The sequence below is a fragment of the Odontesthes bonariensis genome, chromosome 19 (assembly GCF_027942865.1).
Source record: "Odontesthes bonariensis isolate fOdoBon6 chromosome 19, fOdoBon6.hap1, whole genome shotgun sequence".
Taxonomy (NCBI): Eukaryota; Metazoa; Chordata; class Actinopteri; order Atheriniformes; family Atherinopsidae; genus Odontesthes; species Odontesthes bonariensis.
Window position 1 is genome coordinate 27559136 of NC_134524.1, and position 18399 is coordinate 27577534.

At 40.5% G+C, this 18399-nt stretch overlaps 1 protein-coding gene and 1 pseudogene across 1 annotated transcript; both read left to right on the top strand.

The window, feature by feature from the left end:
- The first annotated feature begins 8146 nt into the window (after positions 1-8146).
- On the top strand, positions 8147-12032 carry LOC142368757 (uncharacterized). The gene is made up of 5 exons (XM_075450934.1): positions 8147-8155; positions 10439-11009; positions 11142-11270; positions 11347-11390; positions 11540-12032. Exons 1-5 carry the CDS (start codon positions 8147-8149, stop codon positions 11663-11665), a joined length of 879 nt encoding a protein of 292 aa, XP_075307049.1. The 3' UTR covers positions 11666-12032.
- A 3048-nt stretch (positions 12033-15080) lies between these two features.
- On the top strand, positions 15081-16191 carry LOC142368758 (uncharacterized; annotated as a pseudogene).
- The last annotated feature ends 2208 nt before the right edge of the window (positions 16192-18399 follow it).

Below are 18399 nucleotides of genomic sequence, written 5' to 3' on the forward strand. Positions count from 1 at the left end.
TGGTTCATGTCAGAATTAAACCAATACTTGAGGTTGAGAGAACTGCCCACTGTGTCAAACACAGATCTGTGATTTTTTTAAATTTTAAGTTTGTAATCCAAATTCTAAATTGACCCTCGGAGTTAGGGTGAGAGTGCATGGTTGTTTGTCTTTGTGGGGCCCGACGTGTAGGACTGGCAACCCTTCAAAGGTGTACTCTACCTCTTGCCCAATGGCCGCTGCGACAGGCTCCAGCCCTGAATTGGATTAAGTCGGTATAGAAATGGATGGATGGATGAATGGAAGTTTGTAGTCACCAAAAAATATCCTGGGTCTGGCCATCAAACAGTAATAAGGGAGAAAGGGCCTTTGTTAGACGGGCAATCAACATGCCAATGGTCTCTGTAAACTACATCCTGAATTCCTTTGAGAGGTTGGGAGAACTTAACAAACGTTTAGTACTTTTACTTTCAATGGTTGTTTTGTTCATTTTAGGGACTTTGTTTTTACTTCCACTTTCTATCTGTGTTGGGTTAAGTTTAGGCACCACAAATATTTGGCAAAGATTAGAAAAATATATAGGTTGGGCAGAATTAACTTTACTTGCAAAGAACAGGAATATTACAAAAATATGCTAAAATATTATGGACAGATTTGTTTGAGACTATGAATCATTATAGTCATGTTTCAAACTAAATATTTAACCTTAATTAGTATCAGAGGAGACTTCAGTCTGTTCTAAGGGAAAAAACATTCCACTATGTAGTTTGGCGTCATTGTCTGCACCACACTGAACATGGACCAAAGAAACAAAGGAGAGAGCTGTCTGAGGAGCTCAAAAAGATTATATATCTCTATAGAGATATATAATGCAACCCCAGGTTGATCAGACGGATCAGGTTGTAGAAAAAGGGCCAAAAAACACATTGTGGTGTATGAGGGATGGTCATCTTAATACAGCATATGTGTAGGTGGTACAGGAAGAACTCTGCTGACACAGACTTGGTCGAACACAGAAACCCTTTTATTGCCAACCAAGTCCGTATCAGAATTACAGATTGATGCCTCAAATCTGGAGAGATCTTCAAAGCCCAAAAATTCCAATGCAATCTCTGTCTCACTGTGGATGCTTCTCCCGTTAAGTAAGGTAAAACCTTCCCATATTTGGTAACCTTGAATATGCTGCCCCGTCAACAGGCACATAGGCAGAAGATAAGGTATACATATCTGGTGAGCCTCCCCTGAATGCACTAACCGAGGAATGTGCTATTCTCAAAATGTTTTATGTTTGGCTATGTGTATCTCTTATTGGGTCACACTGTACCTGAACTCCTTCGAGCAGCTGGTAAGTATCAGACACTACACCATCCAAAACTATTTAAGCTCAACTCCAAGGTCAAAATACATCACTTTCTGATTGCACCATCTGTCGCATTTTGAATAATAATGGGCTCCATGGAAGCAGAACCAGGAGGGTTCCAATATTGATAGAAGAATACAAAAAAGCCCAAAAGTTTTGGAGAGAATGAGACAGAAATGGAGCTTTTTGGCCAGTCACACCAGCTCTATGTTACAGAAGGAAAATTGAAGCATTAAAAGAACACCATACCTACTGCGAAACATGGAAGGGGGTTGGTTTTGTTTTGGGGCTTTGCTGCATCTGGCAATGGGAATCTAGAATGTCTCCAAATGACACTGGAGACAGAATAGACAAGAGTTAACCCAGTAATGTGTTCAATTTGCCAAGACCCCAGTAAACAACTTTTTTTTTACATTTGCATTGATTTTGCTCCTAATACAAATCTTATTAAAGGCTATAGACAGACAACACTGCTTCCTCTTTTTGCTGTTTGTAACATGGCCTGACTTTTATTTTAAAAAAAAAGTAAAATTTTTCCACTTCAGCTTTGACTCATTCTGAGAAACAGCAGACCATCTACTTTGCATGACACAGGAAGCTGGCTTGAACTGAGAAGATTGTTGTTCAGTAAATCATCACGTTTGTTCGTATGTTTAACCATAGCTGTTTCGAAACCCGAACATTCAGACCACAGAGATGAAAGGAGAGATGTGTGTCACAGGCAGTAATCAGCTTCTCCTTTTGTATAATGTGTAGAGTACTTATGCAAGGTTCACCTTTTGATTAATGTAGGCATAACTGATATGCATAATAATGTGTCCATGAGGAACAAATACTTGTTTGTTTTATGTAGACATTGGGCACAAAAGACAGTTTAACATTGTTGACTGTTTACTCATGTAACAGCCAGTGGCAAGCTGAGTGAAGCTGACACCCCACCCAAGTGAAAAATTCAAGGAAACAGATTGATCGGTTAGTGCTCCGTTTCTGCTGGTTTGTGCCGGTTTGTGCCGTTAAAATTTTCGTTTGTGCTGCTTTGGTTTCTGAGATATTAAAGATTATCTTTTAGGTCATCCAAAGGTCACCATCCCCCCATCTTGCTCCAAAACAAACCAGAGTGGTCTACTTTTTTAGTGCTCCGTTTGTGCAGGTTTGTGCCGTTAAAACTGGCGTTTGTGCTGCTTTCGTTTCTGAGATATTATGAATTATAATTTCGGCCGATGACGTCACCATCCCCCCATCTTGCTCCAAAACAAACCAGAGTGGTCTACTTTTTTAGTGCTCCGTTTGTGCACGTTTGTGCCGTTAAAACTGGCGTTTGTGCTGCTTTCGTCTCCGAGTTACGTTTTACTTTCAGTTGATCACATGATTTCACTATATTGATCAGGGGGCAATGAATTTCATCTGCTGCAGGTTGTAGTTCTGTTTTGTTCCAGTAAGTTCTTTTCGCCAATTTAGTCAGTGGGAAGTTGTCGGATATGTTGCTAACGCAGGAGAGAACAGAATTAACACATATAACCCTTGAGTGACATTCGGTGACGGTAATGCACCAATTTCCTTGCCAACCATCAATAAACTAAATAAAAAAATACTGACTCTGTAAAATACATATAACTTCATTATCAGGCTAATGTCACTGTTATTTGCAGAAAGAGATTTTAAAAAACAAACTTACCTTCTGTTCTCTAGTAGTGGCATAATGTAGTGACCATGCAAAAAGCAGGGTTGGAAAACAGGGGAACTGTGGTCATGCCTTGGGAGGAAGGCCTTTTTTCCGTTTTGTCTGACTTTGTGAACTGTGTGAGAAAATGTTCAAGACATTCTGCCACGTCTACGTCTCTTTGTGGGAGATAAATGTATGTGTAAGTATGAATGAACTTCCATCCATTTTCTATACCGCTGAATCTGTCGGTCAGGTCGCGGGGGAGCTGGAGCCTATCCCAGCAGTCAATGGGCTAGAGGCAGGGTACACCCTGGACAGGCCGCCAGTCCATCACAGGGCCACACAGAGACAAACGAGACAAACAACCATACACACTCACACTCACTCCTAAGGACAATTTTAGAGACACCAATTAACTTAACATGCATGTTTTTGGACAGTGGGAGGAAGCCAGTGTACCCAGAGAAAACCCACGCATACACAGGGAGAACTTGCAAACTCCACACAGAGAGAACCAGCCAGGAGTTGAACATGGAACCTTCTTGCTGTGAGGTGACAGTGCTAACCACCACACCACCGTGCATGAATGAACTTACTGCCCAAATATCATTAAGTTAACTGAATAGTGATTTTTTTTGCACCAGATGATACTACAGTTGTAAAATTGTAATTCTATTTGAGCAGAGCGACATTTTAAAGCCTATTTCACACATACATTGTGCAAAGTCTCATCGGCGTAAAATAACCCCATCTTTGTTAACTTGCCACTGTTTCTTGCTTATAATTCCCACAACCCAAAAAGTTGGATCAGCCCCACATCGTGCATCTCACATTAATCTGTCTTTTTTCTATTGTCATGTAAACATTTACAAATACTCAATGTGTCCTTTAGTGTCACGATCACACTTGGTTGTTGTTGCTTTGGTTTCTAAGTCTTAGGTGAGGGTTGAGCGGAGGGGTGTTCCACGAAGCTGGATTAGCGGAAAGCCAGGCTTTTCTCGATAGTTCTGGCTAATCTAAGAGAGAGTTCCGTTCCACTAACATGGCTTATTTGAATGCCCGCGGAGTAACCATGGTAACTTATGCCGCTGAACTAGCCTGCTCCTGGGCAGGCTAACGTTCAAGCTTAGCTTAGCTTTGTCTCAAAAAATGTCCGACCGGCTGAAACAGACTCCCGAAACAAATTTCCACCGAGTATAATTCCGCGCTCCCGCAACTCATGTCTTGTATAAAAAACAAAACAAAAGAAAATTGTGGTTATCATATCACCACTTTCACTGTCTTGGAAAATCATTATCAATCATCACTTTTTTTTCCCTCGCTTTATTGATCACTGCTGTATTGCCATTTCTGGTGAAGACACTTTTAAAATCCTCTTACTGCTCTGTTACATCCACTTGGTGAGCCAGTCAGCAGACAATAACAGGACAACCATAAAATCAAATAAGTCTCAGTGAAAGTGAACAATGTGGTTTATTAAAACAAAAAGACACACTGAAGTGGGGGATGACGGGATAAAGTGATTGTGCCAAAACAAATTAAATTAAAGCTGCAAGCAGCCTTGAGCGGGACCGAGCCTGTGCGCAGGTTAGGGCACGCGCTGGACGCCGTAGTCATGCAGCTCTGCCCACACGCACTTTAGCTTCTGCATACGTACAAGCACATAATAACGCAATGCGGAGGGGCTTTTTAAAATTTCTAGGGGGCGCCACTGAGCCATTTTGCTCCGCCCACACACGATACCCTTTACATACGTACAAGGTCATCAGGGTGGACGTGTGTGCCAAGTTTCATGACCTTGCAATGATGATAAGGCTTTCAAATCACAAACGCCATCACACGATTTTCACCGCCTGGCCACGCCCACACCGTTCAGAGTTTGGAAAAGATTCTCCATGATTTTTTCCCCCATGTCTTAAGAGTAACCTGGCCACGTTTGGAGCTGTTACCATTAAATCTGTAGGAGGAGTTTGTTCAAATGCGAGGTGTGGAAAAAACAAGACGTTTCCAGCCCCCAGCAGGTGGTGCTATAGGTGAATGTCACTATGATTATATGTGCGCGTTCAGGCTGGGTCCAGTATTTGCCGTATGAAGTTTGGGACAGTGTATGTGTGAGTTATAAGCGACTTCATTTTTTGTGGCGAGTGATGGTGAGTCATCGAACTTTGAGGCGTCGCCACGGCCACGCCCTTTGAGGTTCGAAAAAGTTTAGCTTATAAAAGCTTATAGTGCAAACAAGTCTGGAGGGCAGGTAGTGCTTATTTGGTGCTTTATAATAAACTAGTAAAAAAAAGAGTTGGAGAGGGCAGGTTGTGAAGAGTAATAAGGGCTGAAGTGCCCCCTAATACATGTGCAACTTTTCTAACCTAACATTAAGGCAACGATGATCCTTTTTCAAAAAAAAACTTTTCACGACTCTTTTTCCTGTAAAATACAAATAGTTTATGTAATGTAAAGGTAATTATGTGTTTTAGGGTTCTATCCCACCTACTGACTTACCTAGTGTCTCTTGATTAGTAAATGGACTGTAATTGTATGATGCTTTTCTCGTCTAGCTGACCACTCAAAGTGATTCAATAATACATACCACATTCACAGCACGCTTTAGTGCTAAGTACTAAACGGCGCTTTCATCTATGCATTCACACACATCCGTGCACTGAAGGATGCATTGGTAGGCAACGTGGGGTTCAATGTCTTGCCCAGGGATGCTTTGACATGTGGCCCGATGAAGCCTCCACCACAAGGCTGCTGAAGGAGTTGAATATTAGAGGGCAGGTGCAGCGGAAATTAATCAAAGAACTCTCCACTGTGGCTAAACAAAGCAGTAACTGGTTGTGAATTAAATGAAAAAATGTAGAATGCGCTGCCAAACACCACTTCAGTCACCAGCTGACACGCCCAGGTCTGATCAACCTGTGGTGTTCCCCAGCTGAGGGTGTCTTGTGATAAATGGCCAAAACATCCAATGAGGCTTGGGTACACCACCAATGATGTGTTGCAGGGTACAAAGTGGTAGCCATCTAAACACCCCAACTCCAAGGAAGGCATTCCACAAATGATAAACCAATAGACCCTTCTTATTCTTCAATTCTCTATTCTTCTCCACTCTGTTCCCGCCTAAGGGTGGAAGCAGGTGGAGGCAGAGGATACAGCAGTGTTTCCCAACCCTGGTCCTCAAGGCACACTGCCCTGCATGTTTTCCATGTTTCCCTGCTCCAGCACGCCTGATTCAAATAATTGGGTCAGGTCTTAAAGCTCTCCAGAAGGCTGAGGAAGACCCATTCATTTGAATCAGGTGTGCTGGAGCAGGGAAACATGGAAAACATGCAGGGCAGTGTGCCTTGAGGACCAGGGTTGGGAAACACTGGTATACAGCCTGGTCCGGTTGAAATTTCATGCACATCAACCTGCATTAGCCACACTCTATATCAATATCAATATCATCCTTTCCTTTACTTCTACTTTGATGTCATTCAACACAATTTTCTTTTAAATTTGGGTATTTTTCATTTGTCTGAGCCAGCTGTATTACCTGCGAAGATGACACTCTAGATTTAGTATTTTGCATTTGTTACTGATCTAAGGGATAAATAACTAAATATTTTCGTGCGGCCTCCATCTCTGTGAAAAGCACTTTGATCTCACACTCTGGATTTCTTTTCTTCTTTGCAGCAGGGTATGCTATTGTTATTTGGACAACAGGTGACACATTGGGTGTGCTGAATCACCATGCATAATCATCTTTGAGAGGAAACAAAGTGGGGTTACTGGCTCATGCATGTAGACTCTATTTCACGTTCATTGGTATTTATAGAGGGACGGTGTGCCGGATCAGACATGCCCACAATTTTATAAATTTGGATATTTCTTAGCATATGTACCTTTCAGATTTTGATGGACATACTGATGGAGACTATGCTCTCCATCAGTATGAAAGCTGCATAGTTTTCTATACATTAGGTTCCAGGTAACTGAGATAAGATCAAACGTGGTCTTTACGGATCCATGTGGGGATACATTGCATCACCAGGTGTTAACACATTATGGCTACAATGGGATGTCCGCTTGTGATCAAATCGCCCAGCACGCATGTTTGCACCAAATGAGAACTGGTCCATAGACTTTGAAACAGGAGCGTTATGTTCAAGACAGCAGGTCTCAAGTTCCTTTCTTTTGGTTATTTACTCATTACATGAGATCTATGTTACACTCACTGTCTTGCTAAGTTTGTGCACTAATCCTGTTTGGTAAGGCTTAGGACCCAGAACAACTTGACGAGGTTTAGGAAAAATTTGTGGTCAAGTTCTCAATACAACACCTCACAACACCTGTGATGGACCAGCGACCTGTCCAGGGTGTGCCCTGCCTCTCGCCCAATGACAGCTGGGATATTCTGCAGTGCCCCCCACAACCCTATATTGGATTAAGTGGGTATAGAAAATGGATGGATGAACATCACAACACTGACAAGAATAATTACAAGCAAATACACAATGTCACCATGTTCCCACAGTTGTTTTAGAACCAGCGTTCCTGACAAAATGGCAGTATATGATACATTTTAGAAGTTGAAATAAAACATTCAATTTGAAGCTCGTCCCCATCACTTATAAATTAAAAATACCCCAGCCTCTTTTGTTCTTTTGCAGACCTGGTTACTCAATTCAATCTTCCACCATCTCATCTTTTTAGATATTTCCAGGTGAGGAACTGTGCAAAATCCTTATTTCCCAACTTCCCTCATCTTCCACCTAAGCAGCAATTGGGTGAACTCTCACAAGTTAATCCTTCAAAAAGGTCTTTAATCTCAAAAGTTTACAATTCTATCCAATTTTATGGTGATCATTTATCCACCAACACAAAGGAGACTTGGGAGCGTGAGCTGGGAGTGATTTTTGATCAAAGCTGGTGGGAATCCGTACTTAAAGTCATTCACAAAACCTCTGTTTGTGCCCATTTGACTTTAATACAATTTAAAGTTTTATTTAGATGCCATTATTCGAAAACAAGGTTGGCACAGATTTTCCCAAATATGGTAGATGTCTGTGACAGATGTGGAGGCTCACCCTGCAATCTTACGCATATGTTTTTCTCTTGTCCAGCTCTTACGAATTTTTGGCAAATTTACTTCAATCAGCACCATGTCCAAGGTACTCTCAAGGACTATTCACACTTCACCACACACTGGCATTTTTGGTCTTCCAGAAGACTATACCCTGTACTCCGCTAAAGAATTGGAAGTAAAAGCTTTTACCTCTGTAATTGCTAAACGGCACCTCCTTCTGAATTGGAAATCCAGAACAGCTCCTTCCAGTACACAATGGATCAAAGAGACTATGTCATTTTTGAAAGTAGAGAAAATTAGATATTCAAGTAGAAGAAACTTGAGCAAATTTTACAGTAAATGGCAACCATTTATGGACTTTTTTGCGACATCTTTCTTTCTTCTTTTATTTATTTGATTTAATTTTAATTTTATTTAATTTTATTTAATTTTTTTCTATTATTTATGTAATTTATCTGTTATGTTTATGCGGACAGTTTAATCATCTTAAACAGACTATGTCAGAAATCCTTTTTCATAGGCCTTTTTTTTCTTTTTTTTCTGCAATCATTTGTTTTTAAAACATAAAAATATAATCTAAATCTAAGGGTGTATACAAACATGTCTAATGACCACACCATTGTATACCGCTATAAAAAATATTAAACAAAAAAAAAAAAAAAATACCCCAGCCTTTAAAAGTTATTCATGAAAAAATAACAAGACAGTTTCACACACAGACACATACACACACTCCACAAAACAATAGATACAGACTTGTGTCACGTCAGACTTTTTCTTTTTCTTTTTACAAATATCTAAAATTCCACTGTAAGCACACTGCATTTAGTATTTTGTGGTGCTGACATAACCCAACCAACACCTCTGAAAAATGGAAACATTTTGTATTGTGAACTTATTGTGTAAATAACAATAATGTAGATAAAATAACTTAACTGACCTCAAATAATTCTCCAGTCATCTAAGAGAAAGATGTTTTCAACTGGAACAAATCATAAGTATGATGTTAAACCAAGCCATTCACCTTAGCCAATCACAAACAGCCTTTGTCCCCTATAAAAGTTGAGTGCTTCCGTCATCACACAGACTGCAGAGCTTCAGAGATGATGCTACTTTGCATTTTTCTCTTGCTTGGCAAGATCTGTGAGTATTTTACACATTTTTTTTGGGGGGGGGGGGTGTTCTTCATGCATTAATTTAATCATGAGTGCTAATGAAACTATAAATTACATAATTGTGCATTTTTATGCAGGTCTGGGGCTTTCTGTCAACAAAACATCATGTATAATTCAGGAGAGTGGAGTCATGACAGCTACAGTTGGGGACGCAGTTTATTTACGCTGCTCTTGTCAAGATGACACTATAACTTTTCTTTTCTGGTACCAGCATAGCCTGGGAATTCCCATGCTGCTTTGCGCTCGATTTCATTCTCACTGCAAAGTCAGCCTGGAAACCACCGCCCTTATTTTTGCCAGAGTTTGGGAACCAATCACAGAACGGGGGGGGGGCGGCGGCAGCAAGACGATGACGACGTCTATGCGCTACACCGAAGCTTGTAGAGTGTTAATTCAACATGACAGCGGACACAACGTTACCGTTCAATGCAGCCTTAGAAAGTGTTTCGGAGTAGATTCACCCTAGGGTCATTTGAACCGTGACATCCAGCCAAGTAGCCCACCCGAAGTTTTTCCGATCTTGGCTGAACATCAGCTGAGTTACTGAGTTATCCCGAATAGCTTAGTACAAGCGCTAACGGACCCTGGCAGTATCTCCAAAATTACCACACTAAAATCACATGTCATGAAACCAAACTTCTACAGTAGTACAAATATGGTCTGTACTCACAAAACGATGCATTTGGAAGTTTGTACATAGTCCAGGAGTTTATTATTATCATCAACACAAGCCTGATAGCTTTTCTGCTGCTAAAGCTACGTCGACGTCACTTCTGGGAGCTTCAAAGTAAGATGAGGGTTGAGCTACTACTGTAGACAACAAAGCAAGGCTGCTCAATTTCTCCATTATTAAAATAAATTCACAACTCTACAACATAAAAATTCATGTAGAATATAGCATATAGGCCTACTTTGTTGTCAATTTAAGTAGCTTAGAGCGCAAGTTTACTTTTATTTTCCATTTTTTTCTTCTTCCTCGTCGAATTTCTGTCGTCATCTGGTATAAGTGATACAATTGGCTATGAATCGCGCGCAAAGCAGCATGGGAAATACCTGACGTCATTTGATAGACATTCGTAGTGCCCAATAAACGGCTCTAGGCATTCGTAAACCACGCCTCAAATACGAGAAAATGCACACCTAGTTCCCAGACCACCATCTCATTGAGATTGTGGACGCGTCAGCCAGGCTAGTACCAGCAAAGCCTGGGCAGCAAACCTCACACCATATCAAGTTGGATGAAGGACAGTGAAGAACCAAAAATCTCCCCAAAATATAGAAAAAGGTTTCAAGTTGATGCACAAAAGGATGGAATCAACAATCTGATAATCAGAGATCTTCACCTGTCAGATTCAGGGAGATATTTCTGTGGGATTTTAGAATTCAGTACCATTGAATTTGGACAAGGAGTTTTCCTTCATGTCAAAACATCTCTGTCCAACACACAATCTTCTGTCCATCAGCCAGCTGTGGAGCAACTTCGACTGGGAGACTCTGTGAATTTGAGCTGTACAGTGTACGCTGAGTCATGTGCAGGAGAGCAGACACTCTACTGGTTCAGACATGGTGCGTCTCAGCCTGCAGTCATGTATCCCAGCAACAGACAGTGTACAAGCCTCTCAAATGAACAGCCTGACAGGAAAAATTGTACTTTAAAGCTTGAGATAAAGTCTGTGCTTTCCTTTGATGCTGCAACTTACTATTGTGCTCTAGCCTCCTGTGGGGAGGTTGTCTTTGGAAATGGAACACGAGTTGAAATTCTAGGTAGGTGATGACTATAGATAATCAGTGTTATTGATGTGTCCAACCTGTGGAATAACTATGAAATGACTCATATTGATTGTATTTCTAAAAAATATAAATGTATGTAACAGTTTTCTCTGTCTTGTATGTGAGGTTCCACTACAGTCCCCACTCTCCTGGTGTACTGCCTGTTAGCAGCTCTCACCGTTTCCATTGTTGTGCTCTTTGTTCTGGGTTTCGTCATGTACAAGCTAAAATCAAAGCTGTGCTCTGATTGCAAAGGTAAAGGTTAGAATATCAAAATAATCTTGCTGCATCCAACTGGTTGGCAGGCTTATTCATATGCTTTAATTTTCAGGAACTGCATCACACCCGACCTGTTCTTTAGCCTCAGACTATGTGGTAGGTGAAAAAATATTATCATTATACCAAATAAATTTTTCTTCTCATCTTCAGCTACATTTTGAATAGAAGCTATTACATTTCTATTTCTTCTACGTTATTTGCAGTTCTGTTTTTCACATGAAAACCTCATTGTTCATTGTCATTAGCAGAGCCACAATGCAGACAATCTCCATTATGCTGCTCTGAGTCTGAAGAGGAACAGTGACTGGCATCATCGAGAGGACAGCACGGAGAGTGTTTGTGTGTACTCCAGAGAGAAGAGCAGAAAATAGTAAAGAAAACTTTCTTGTTTAAAACCAAAGCAAGAAAACAACCAATCACTTGACTGAAAGTATGATGTAAAATAAACAAAATTAAAATAAATATAGACACCACACAAGCTCCAGCGTTTCTGACCATACAGTAAAACACTGAATACACAAAGTTACCTCATGAAAATACCTTGAAATCTATTAATAACCTCATGAGCACAGGTCACAGCTTTCAGTCTATAGTGGAATCTCACTGTATACCTTCCACTTGTGTGGTAAAGGTGGTGTGAATTACACTGTAGAAGTTTCCACTGGTGGAAACTTGAGATCGAACAGAGCTTAAACACAGGAAGACCACCTTAATACAGGCTCTGTCAAACACTTTTCCCCAACCATATAAGGCACTGAATATCTGACCTTTCATCCATGCCTGGAAGAAAGACCAAAATAAACATGCCACTGTTAGAAGGTCAGTGTTAAACTTGTTCAACTGGTTATTGCACATTTATATGTTAAATGTTTGTATGATATATGTGTGGTGCCTGAATTCAGAAAGAAAAGAGTGTTGCTTAATATTATGGCAGTGGGCATGACCAGAACACTCGTCTTTACCGCAGTGGAGCTGACGAAGCCCTCCAACTGATAAAATTTAGTTTAATAAGGATGTTATATAGTGGGTGTGTAGTGTTGTCCATTATGTTCAGAAGTTTGTACAACATTCTATATTGCACAATCCGTTCCAGGGGCTACAGAGCAGTCTCCAGCAAAGAGCCAGCCTTCTTTTAACACTGTCCTCTTTCCAAAAATGTTAAAGGGGACAAAATGATGAAAAATAAACCTTTTTCTGTTCTTAAGAGCATATATTTAGTTGTCTCAAGTCATCAGTAAGTGAAAATCTCCCCAAAAGCACAACCGTGATATTTTTGTTATTGCCCCCTGTGTTTGAAAGTTTCTCATTCAACGAGTTGTACTGATTTTCATTTATGTTGCTAACATACAGCTACACTGCTAAACAATTTCCCTCTCGGATCAATGGAGCAATAATCTATATCTAAACATAGAGCTACAATGTTTTTGGTATGCCTGGAGAAATAGCTTCATTATGTTTGCTCTGATCTAGGTGACAAACGATATCCGCCTGAACATGGGCAAAGTTTCAGTCTGAGTTCTGCTGGACCTGAGCGCTGCCTTTGACACATTTAGCCATGTAATGTTTTTACAGAGATTAAAAGACTGGATGGGGTAGTGGGTTAAGCAGCCGCCCCATGTACAGAGGCTATAGTCCTTGCTGCAGCTGGCCCCGGTTTGAGTCCAGTACCGAGCAGCCCTTTGCTCCGTGTCTCCCCTCTCTCTCTGCCCCTTGCATTCCTGTCTCTCTCCAACTGTCCTATCATTAAAGGCATAAAAAGCCCCAAATAATATTTAAAAAAAAAAAGACTGGGTGGGAATCTCTGGTAGTGCTTTAAACAGGTTCAAGTCCTATCTCGAGGACAGGAGATAGTTTATTGAAATTGGTAACTGTGTCTCAGACCAAATTGCTATGATCTGTTCCGTAGGGGTCAAATTTGGGAGCCCTATTGTTCAATCTGTACATGCTTCCATTAGGCCAGCTTAGCAGCTATAATGTGTCCTACCACAACTATGCAGATGACACTCAGATCTATGTATCACTGATGGCAGGAGAAAATGGGCCTGTAGATTAATTGTGTTGCTGTATGATGCTGCGTGTACACCAAGAGCGACCTACGCTACCTGAGCGCCGGAAATCATTATTTCTCTATGGAGGGTGAGCTAACTGGGCGACCAGAGCTAATTTGCCAGTGGCGAAGCTACCTGAGCTACCAGAGCGGATTCCAGCGATTAAACTCAAGCTAATATTATGGTAATGAGCTATGATGCGGTTCGGCGAAAACCAATGACAATCCACAGATTGTAGGGGTCCGACAATCCGCGGGGTTCGCGGAAACAGACGTGTAAACTTTGGTTCCTATCCAAACAATAGTCATTTAATCCTGAGACTGTTGCAATTGCCGTGTCGAGTGCTTCAATACAATAGTGTAGTAACCCCACGCATACCTTTCTCACTGAAATTAAGTTTTATTTCGGATTTTATTTCGAATTTAGTTTATTTTTCACAGCTGCCTCTGCTATTCCTGCTCTTCTCAGGTGTACCTAATGTAGTTTTACATAATTTGTAACGTGATGTATATCTTGTATAACAAATTGTAAATAACAACACGTTTATTCGTGTCCCTGCCCTCTCTTTCCTCATGTTTTTTTTTCGCTGGGGTGCTGCAGAGGCAGGGCCTTTAAAAATTGAACATTCTAAATGTGACGTCACGAGCTACCAAAGCTACCAAAGCAAATTGTCAAGCGAACTTTCTCCAGCTACCTCCGCTACCAGGTAGCGTATGTCGCCCTTGGTGTACACGCAGCATCAAACAGATCAGTGTGTGGATGCAAAACAAATTTCAGAAACAAAGAGAAAGTGTCATCAGTCACTTTAAGACTCTCTCTCTAGAACCTAATAATCAGGTTAGAAATCTAGGGGTAGAAAAAAAAAGAAAAAAAGAAATCTAGGGGTAATATTGGACTCGGACCCAAACTTTAACAGCCACATTAAAGCTGCAGTCGGCAGGTTTTCAAAATTGCGAGTCTAAGGTCGGAAAATTTCAGGTCCCTCCCCCAACCTCTAACAAGCTCCGAATCGCCCCCCAAACCCCTCCCCCTCTGTGGACGACGTTGTGCACGTGAGTTCACACCAGTGTGAGCGCACACAAGCTGGGGCAGACTCACGCTCAGCAGCGTGTGCACAAGCTGTGATTGACAGGTAGGATTCCTCCACCCTAACTTGATTGGTTAAAAACAGCCGGGAGCGCTCGGTTTTTGCAAGCATGATTACAGGCTTCAGAGGGAGCTACAGATTTCGTTATTTTTCCTAAACAGCCTATTTAATATTCTACTTCCAGAATCCCATGACAGTTCAAGCTAATATGACTAAAAAAAAGTTGCCGACCGCAGCTTTAAATCAATAACATCAGCAGCTTTTTACCATCTAAAAACATTGCCAGAATCAAAGGAATAGTGTCTAAACCAGACCTTTTAGAAGAATCTGACTCAGTGTATTTAACAATGCTGGAGCTTTCAACAACAGATGATTCAGTAGTTTTATGTCACACTGACTTTAGAAGACATCGCTCTCATGTTCAATCAGGGCACTGTGGACACTGTGGACCAACAGTCCCCAAGCCAATCCTCTTTACCTGCTCACCTGAAAAGATATTTTCCAGTCATGCTTTTACATCTTCTTGTGCAAATGTTTTCAATGCCTAAAATGAAAACTCAGTCATCTCTGATTGGCCAGTCATACCTTCTCCTGTCACTAGAAAGTGGAAAACTTAAAGAGCTTCTCTCAGTGAACAGCAATTTCAAGAAAATGACTTGTCCAGTCTTTGCTGGTGTTATGACATATCTGTTCTTGGGAACAATGAGCAATGTTGCTATCTTTTGTAATATTTTTGTTAACTTTATAATGTATTTTTAGGGTTCCAGGGTTCTTCCCACCCCCCAAAAACATGCATGTTAGGTTAATTGGTGATGCAATATTGTCCCTAGGTGTGAGTGTGAGTGCCCAGCCACTGGGGAGAATGAACCAGTGTATTTCTAGTGCCGGTCCCAAGCTTGGATAAATAGTGAGAGTTGCGTCAGGAAGGGCATCAGGTGTACAAACATGTGCCAAATCGATGATGTGAGATCGATGTGGTTAACCCCTGGTGAAGGGAAAGGCTGAAAGCAGAAGAAGATAATGTATTGTCACAGCCTTAATATGCTTTCAATCAAGGTATTAAGTCTTTTACTTTTTATTTCCTTTCCCCCCAGGTTTCTTTTTAACTCATGTACCAGCTCTCAAAGTGTCAAGTTTACATCATCATCATCATCATCATATATCATCAACTTTACATTATAAAATTGTTAATGTTGGTCAGGATGTGAATTTGAAATGTTTTTATCAAAACGGTGCTGCAGTGGGGTTTTTTTTTTGTATAAACAAACTCTGGGTCAGAAACCACAGTTAATGTCTGAATTATTTAAGTACAAGAGAAATGGCTCCTTGAATGGTGAATTTAAGAATGATCCACTATTTGATCTGGAAACTGGGAGTGGTAAAAACCACTTGAAGATCTCAAATGTGCAAATCTCAGACTCAGCTACTTACAGTATGTGTATGAATATTTGGAGGGCACTATTGACCACGGGAAGGGTTCAGGTTCTGAAATCTAGGGTCTGTCAGTCGGCATCCGAGAGCATCCAGTCAGGAGGCTCTGTGACTCTGAAGTGTACAGTACATACTGGGGCCTGTAATGGAGAACACTGTTTACAGGTTCAAAGACTCAGAGGAATCACATCCAGAACTCATTTACACCAATGAAGTAAGGAATGATCAGTGTGAGAAAAATGCAGAGCCACGAGAACCTGAATGTGTCTCATGCTGAGACCTACTACTGTGCTGTGGACACATAGTGTTTGAAAACAGTACCAAACACTGAAGGTAAAAAAAATTCCAGCAAAGATTGCTGCATCTTGTTAAAAGCAGTCTATACTTTCTAATCTTATCTGCTCTCTGTAATGCATTGTAATTTATTACTCTCTTTAGATTTTTTTAGTGGAGTGGAGCTTTGGCATTTAGCAACATCCTGGTGGGTTAACTATCATTTCATGGTGCGTGTCCAACTTATGCGCTATTGAAGGCTAGCAAAATCTGTACGAGTAAACATTTGCCAATAAACACATTCTATCATTAGGGCGATCAGATCCCAACCAACCAAATGTGGGACAACAAGCATGTTTGTGTCAGACAATGTCACATTTTATATTCAGCAGGAATGCAAACAAAGATAGGCACATCTCCTTTTGATCCCTACTTTCTTGAGAAACTCACATGTATTGTGTTGCTTCTCGTCATATTTTCCCTCATGTGGAACTGAAAAATTGCTTAGGAAAAACCAGTCAAAATGTGGGAAAACCTCTCAATTTGTTGTGGGACAAGAGACAAAAAAAATGCAGTGCAGTCAATGAGCGATACCCCGTCACCTGAAATTGCTTCAACATGAGCCTTTGTACAGTGTACTTGTTTAAAGTCCAAATAATGCTTCAAGAGCAAAGATTCAGGTTTAAAAATCCCACATTTGTACTTTGAACATTTGACACTTGATTTTCAAATGCAACATATGTTTTTATTATTATGGCGAGACACTACAGGTGAATAGGGTAATATTTTTAAATAATAGATATCACCATGAAACTTCCTCAGTTGATTACTTATACAAGTATGAAAAAAAATGTTTTACAAGTTTTAGAAATTTGTATGTTTAATTATGTAAATTATGCATTATCTCATTAAATATGCGCAAATTTGCATATATTTCCGGAAGATAGATCTGAACATACGATAAAGCCAGGTGCAAAATTCTTTTTTCATTTTGTTTACACACAAAATGAAAAGAAATTACGGAGGGATTTCAGGATATCTGCTTTCATTTCCTAAGAAATCAAAATATACTGTCCATAGCCTAAAAAACATTGATTTTCGCCATATTTTTTTATTATAATGTCACGTAAATCAGGCCAGGAATGATTTATCAACAAATCCTTCTGTAAATATCTTCGGAATACTGCAAAGTTTGGTGTTAGTAGGTGCTCCACAGTCTCAGATATTGATACTGGAAAAATACAAAAAACTGATTTTGAGAAAACGGCATTTAAAGATTTAAATTGGGGAATTCAATACATTTGTATTGGAAACAATTGCTCAAAAACAGAATAAATGCTCAGGCCCTTGGTAATACTAATATTGAATAAAATAATCTTATTAATAAAGAATACAAGCTCAATACAATACAATAATAGATCATAGGTTCATATAAATTCATTGAGACGTGCGACATGTATGATCAGCCACTGCTGTGTCGCACAGTCAGTGGCACTGTCATTAACTCCCCTCGGTTTTCTAAATACAGTTTACGGTCAGGTGTGCTGCTTCCCGATGGTTCATCAGCTAATCTAATAGATTTTCTTTTATTGCATCTTGCAAAGCGCAATTGTTGCTGTCTTTTATTTGAAAGTTGCGGTGTTAAGGGCAGATTACAGTTCTGCGTCTATCGTCTTGACGTGTTGCTTTGCTCTGGTCGCGAACCACTTTTCATGTTATGGTTCTGCAACCTCGACCCTAGAATTTCTAGTGACGCATAGCAGTTTCCCGCCAAAACGCTAGTGGGAGCCCATTCATGGACTCGCGGGAAGAAGCGAGAATGACAACAACACAGACAACCGGAAAGGCACACCAAGGACCAATCACAGTCGCTTTTGTCTGCGCACTTCCGTTGGTGGTCTGCATGCGTCTGTCGCGTAGTCAGGATTTTTTTGAGGTGCACGAGAACGCGCGCCTCTTTTATTACGCCTCTAATATTACTGGGCATGTATTGTTGTAATGTTTTAAATACTTGAACGCAGTTTTTCTAGAGAAGATAATTGTTTTGTATATGGGAGTATCGTCCATCGACTCTTTTGGGCTTTCACATGCGCGAGCGTACAACTAACCGGTGAGTTACATGCTGTTTATAAAGTTGTTTTGTAACGTCCCCATGCCAGTAATGTGAGAACCATGCATATGGTTTTGATGGTAAGGCTTGTGACTTTATTGTCGGATGGTTTATAAAGTGGTGTGACGTTTCTGCAGTGTGCAAGTTGTTGTTTTA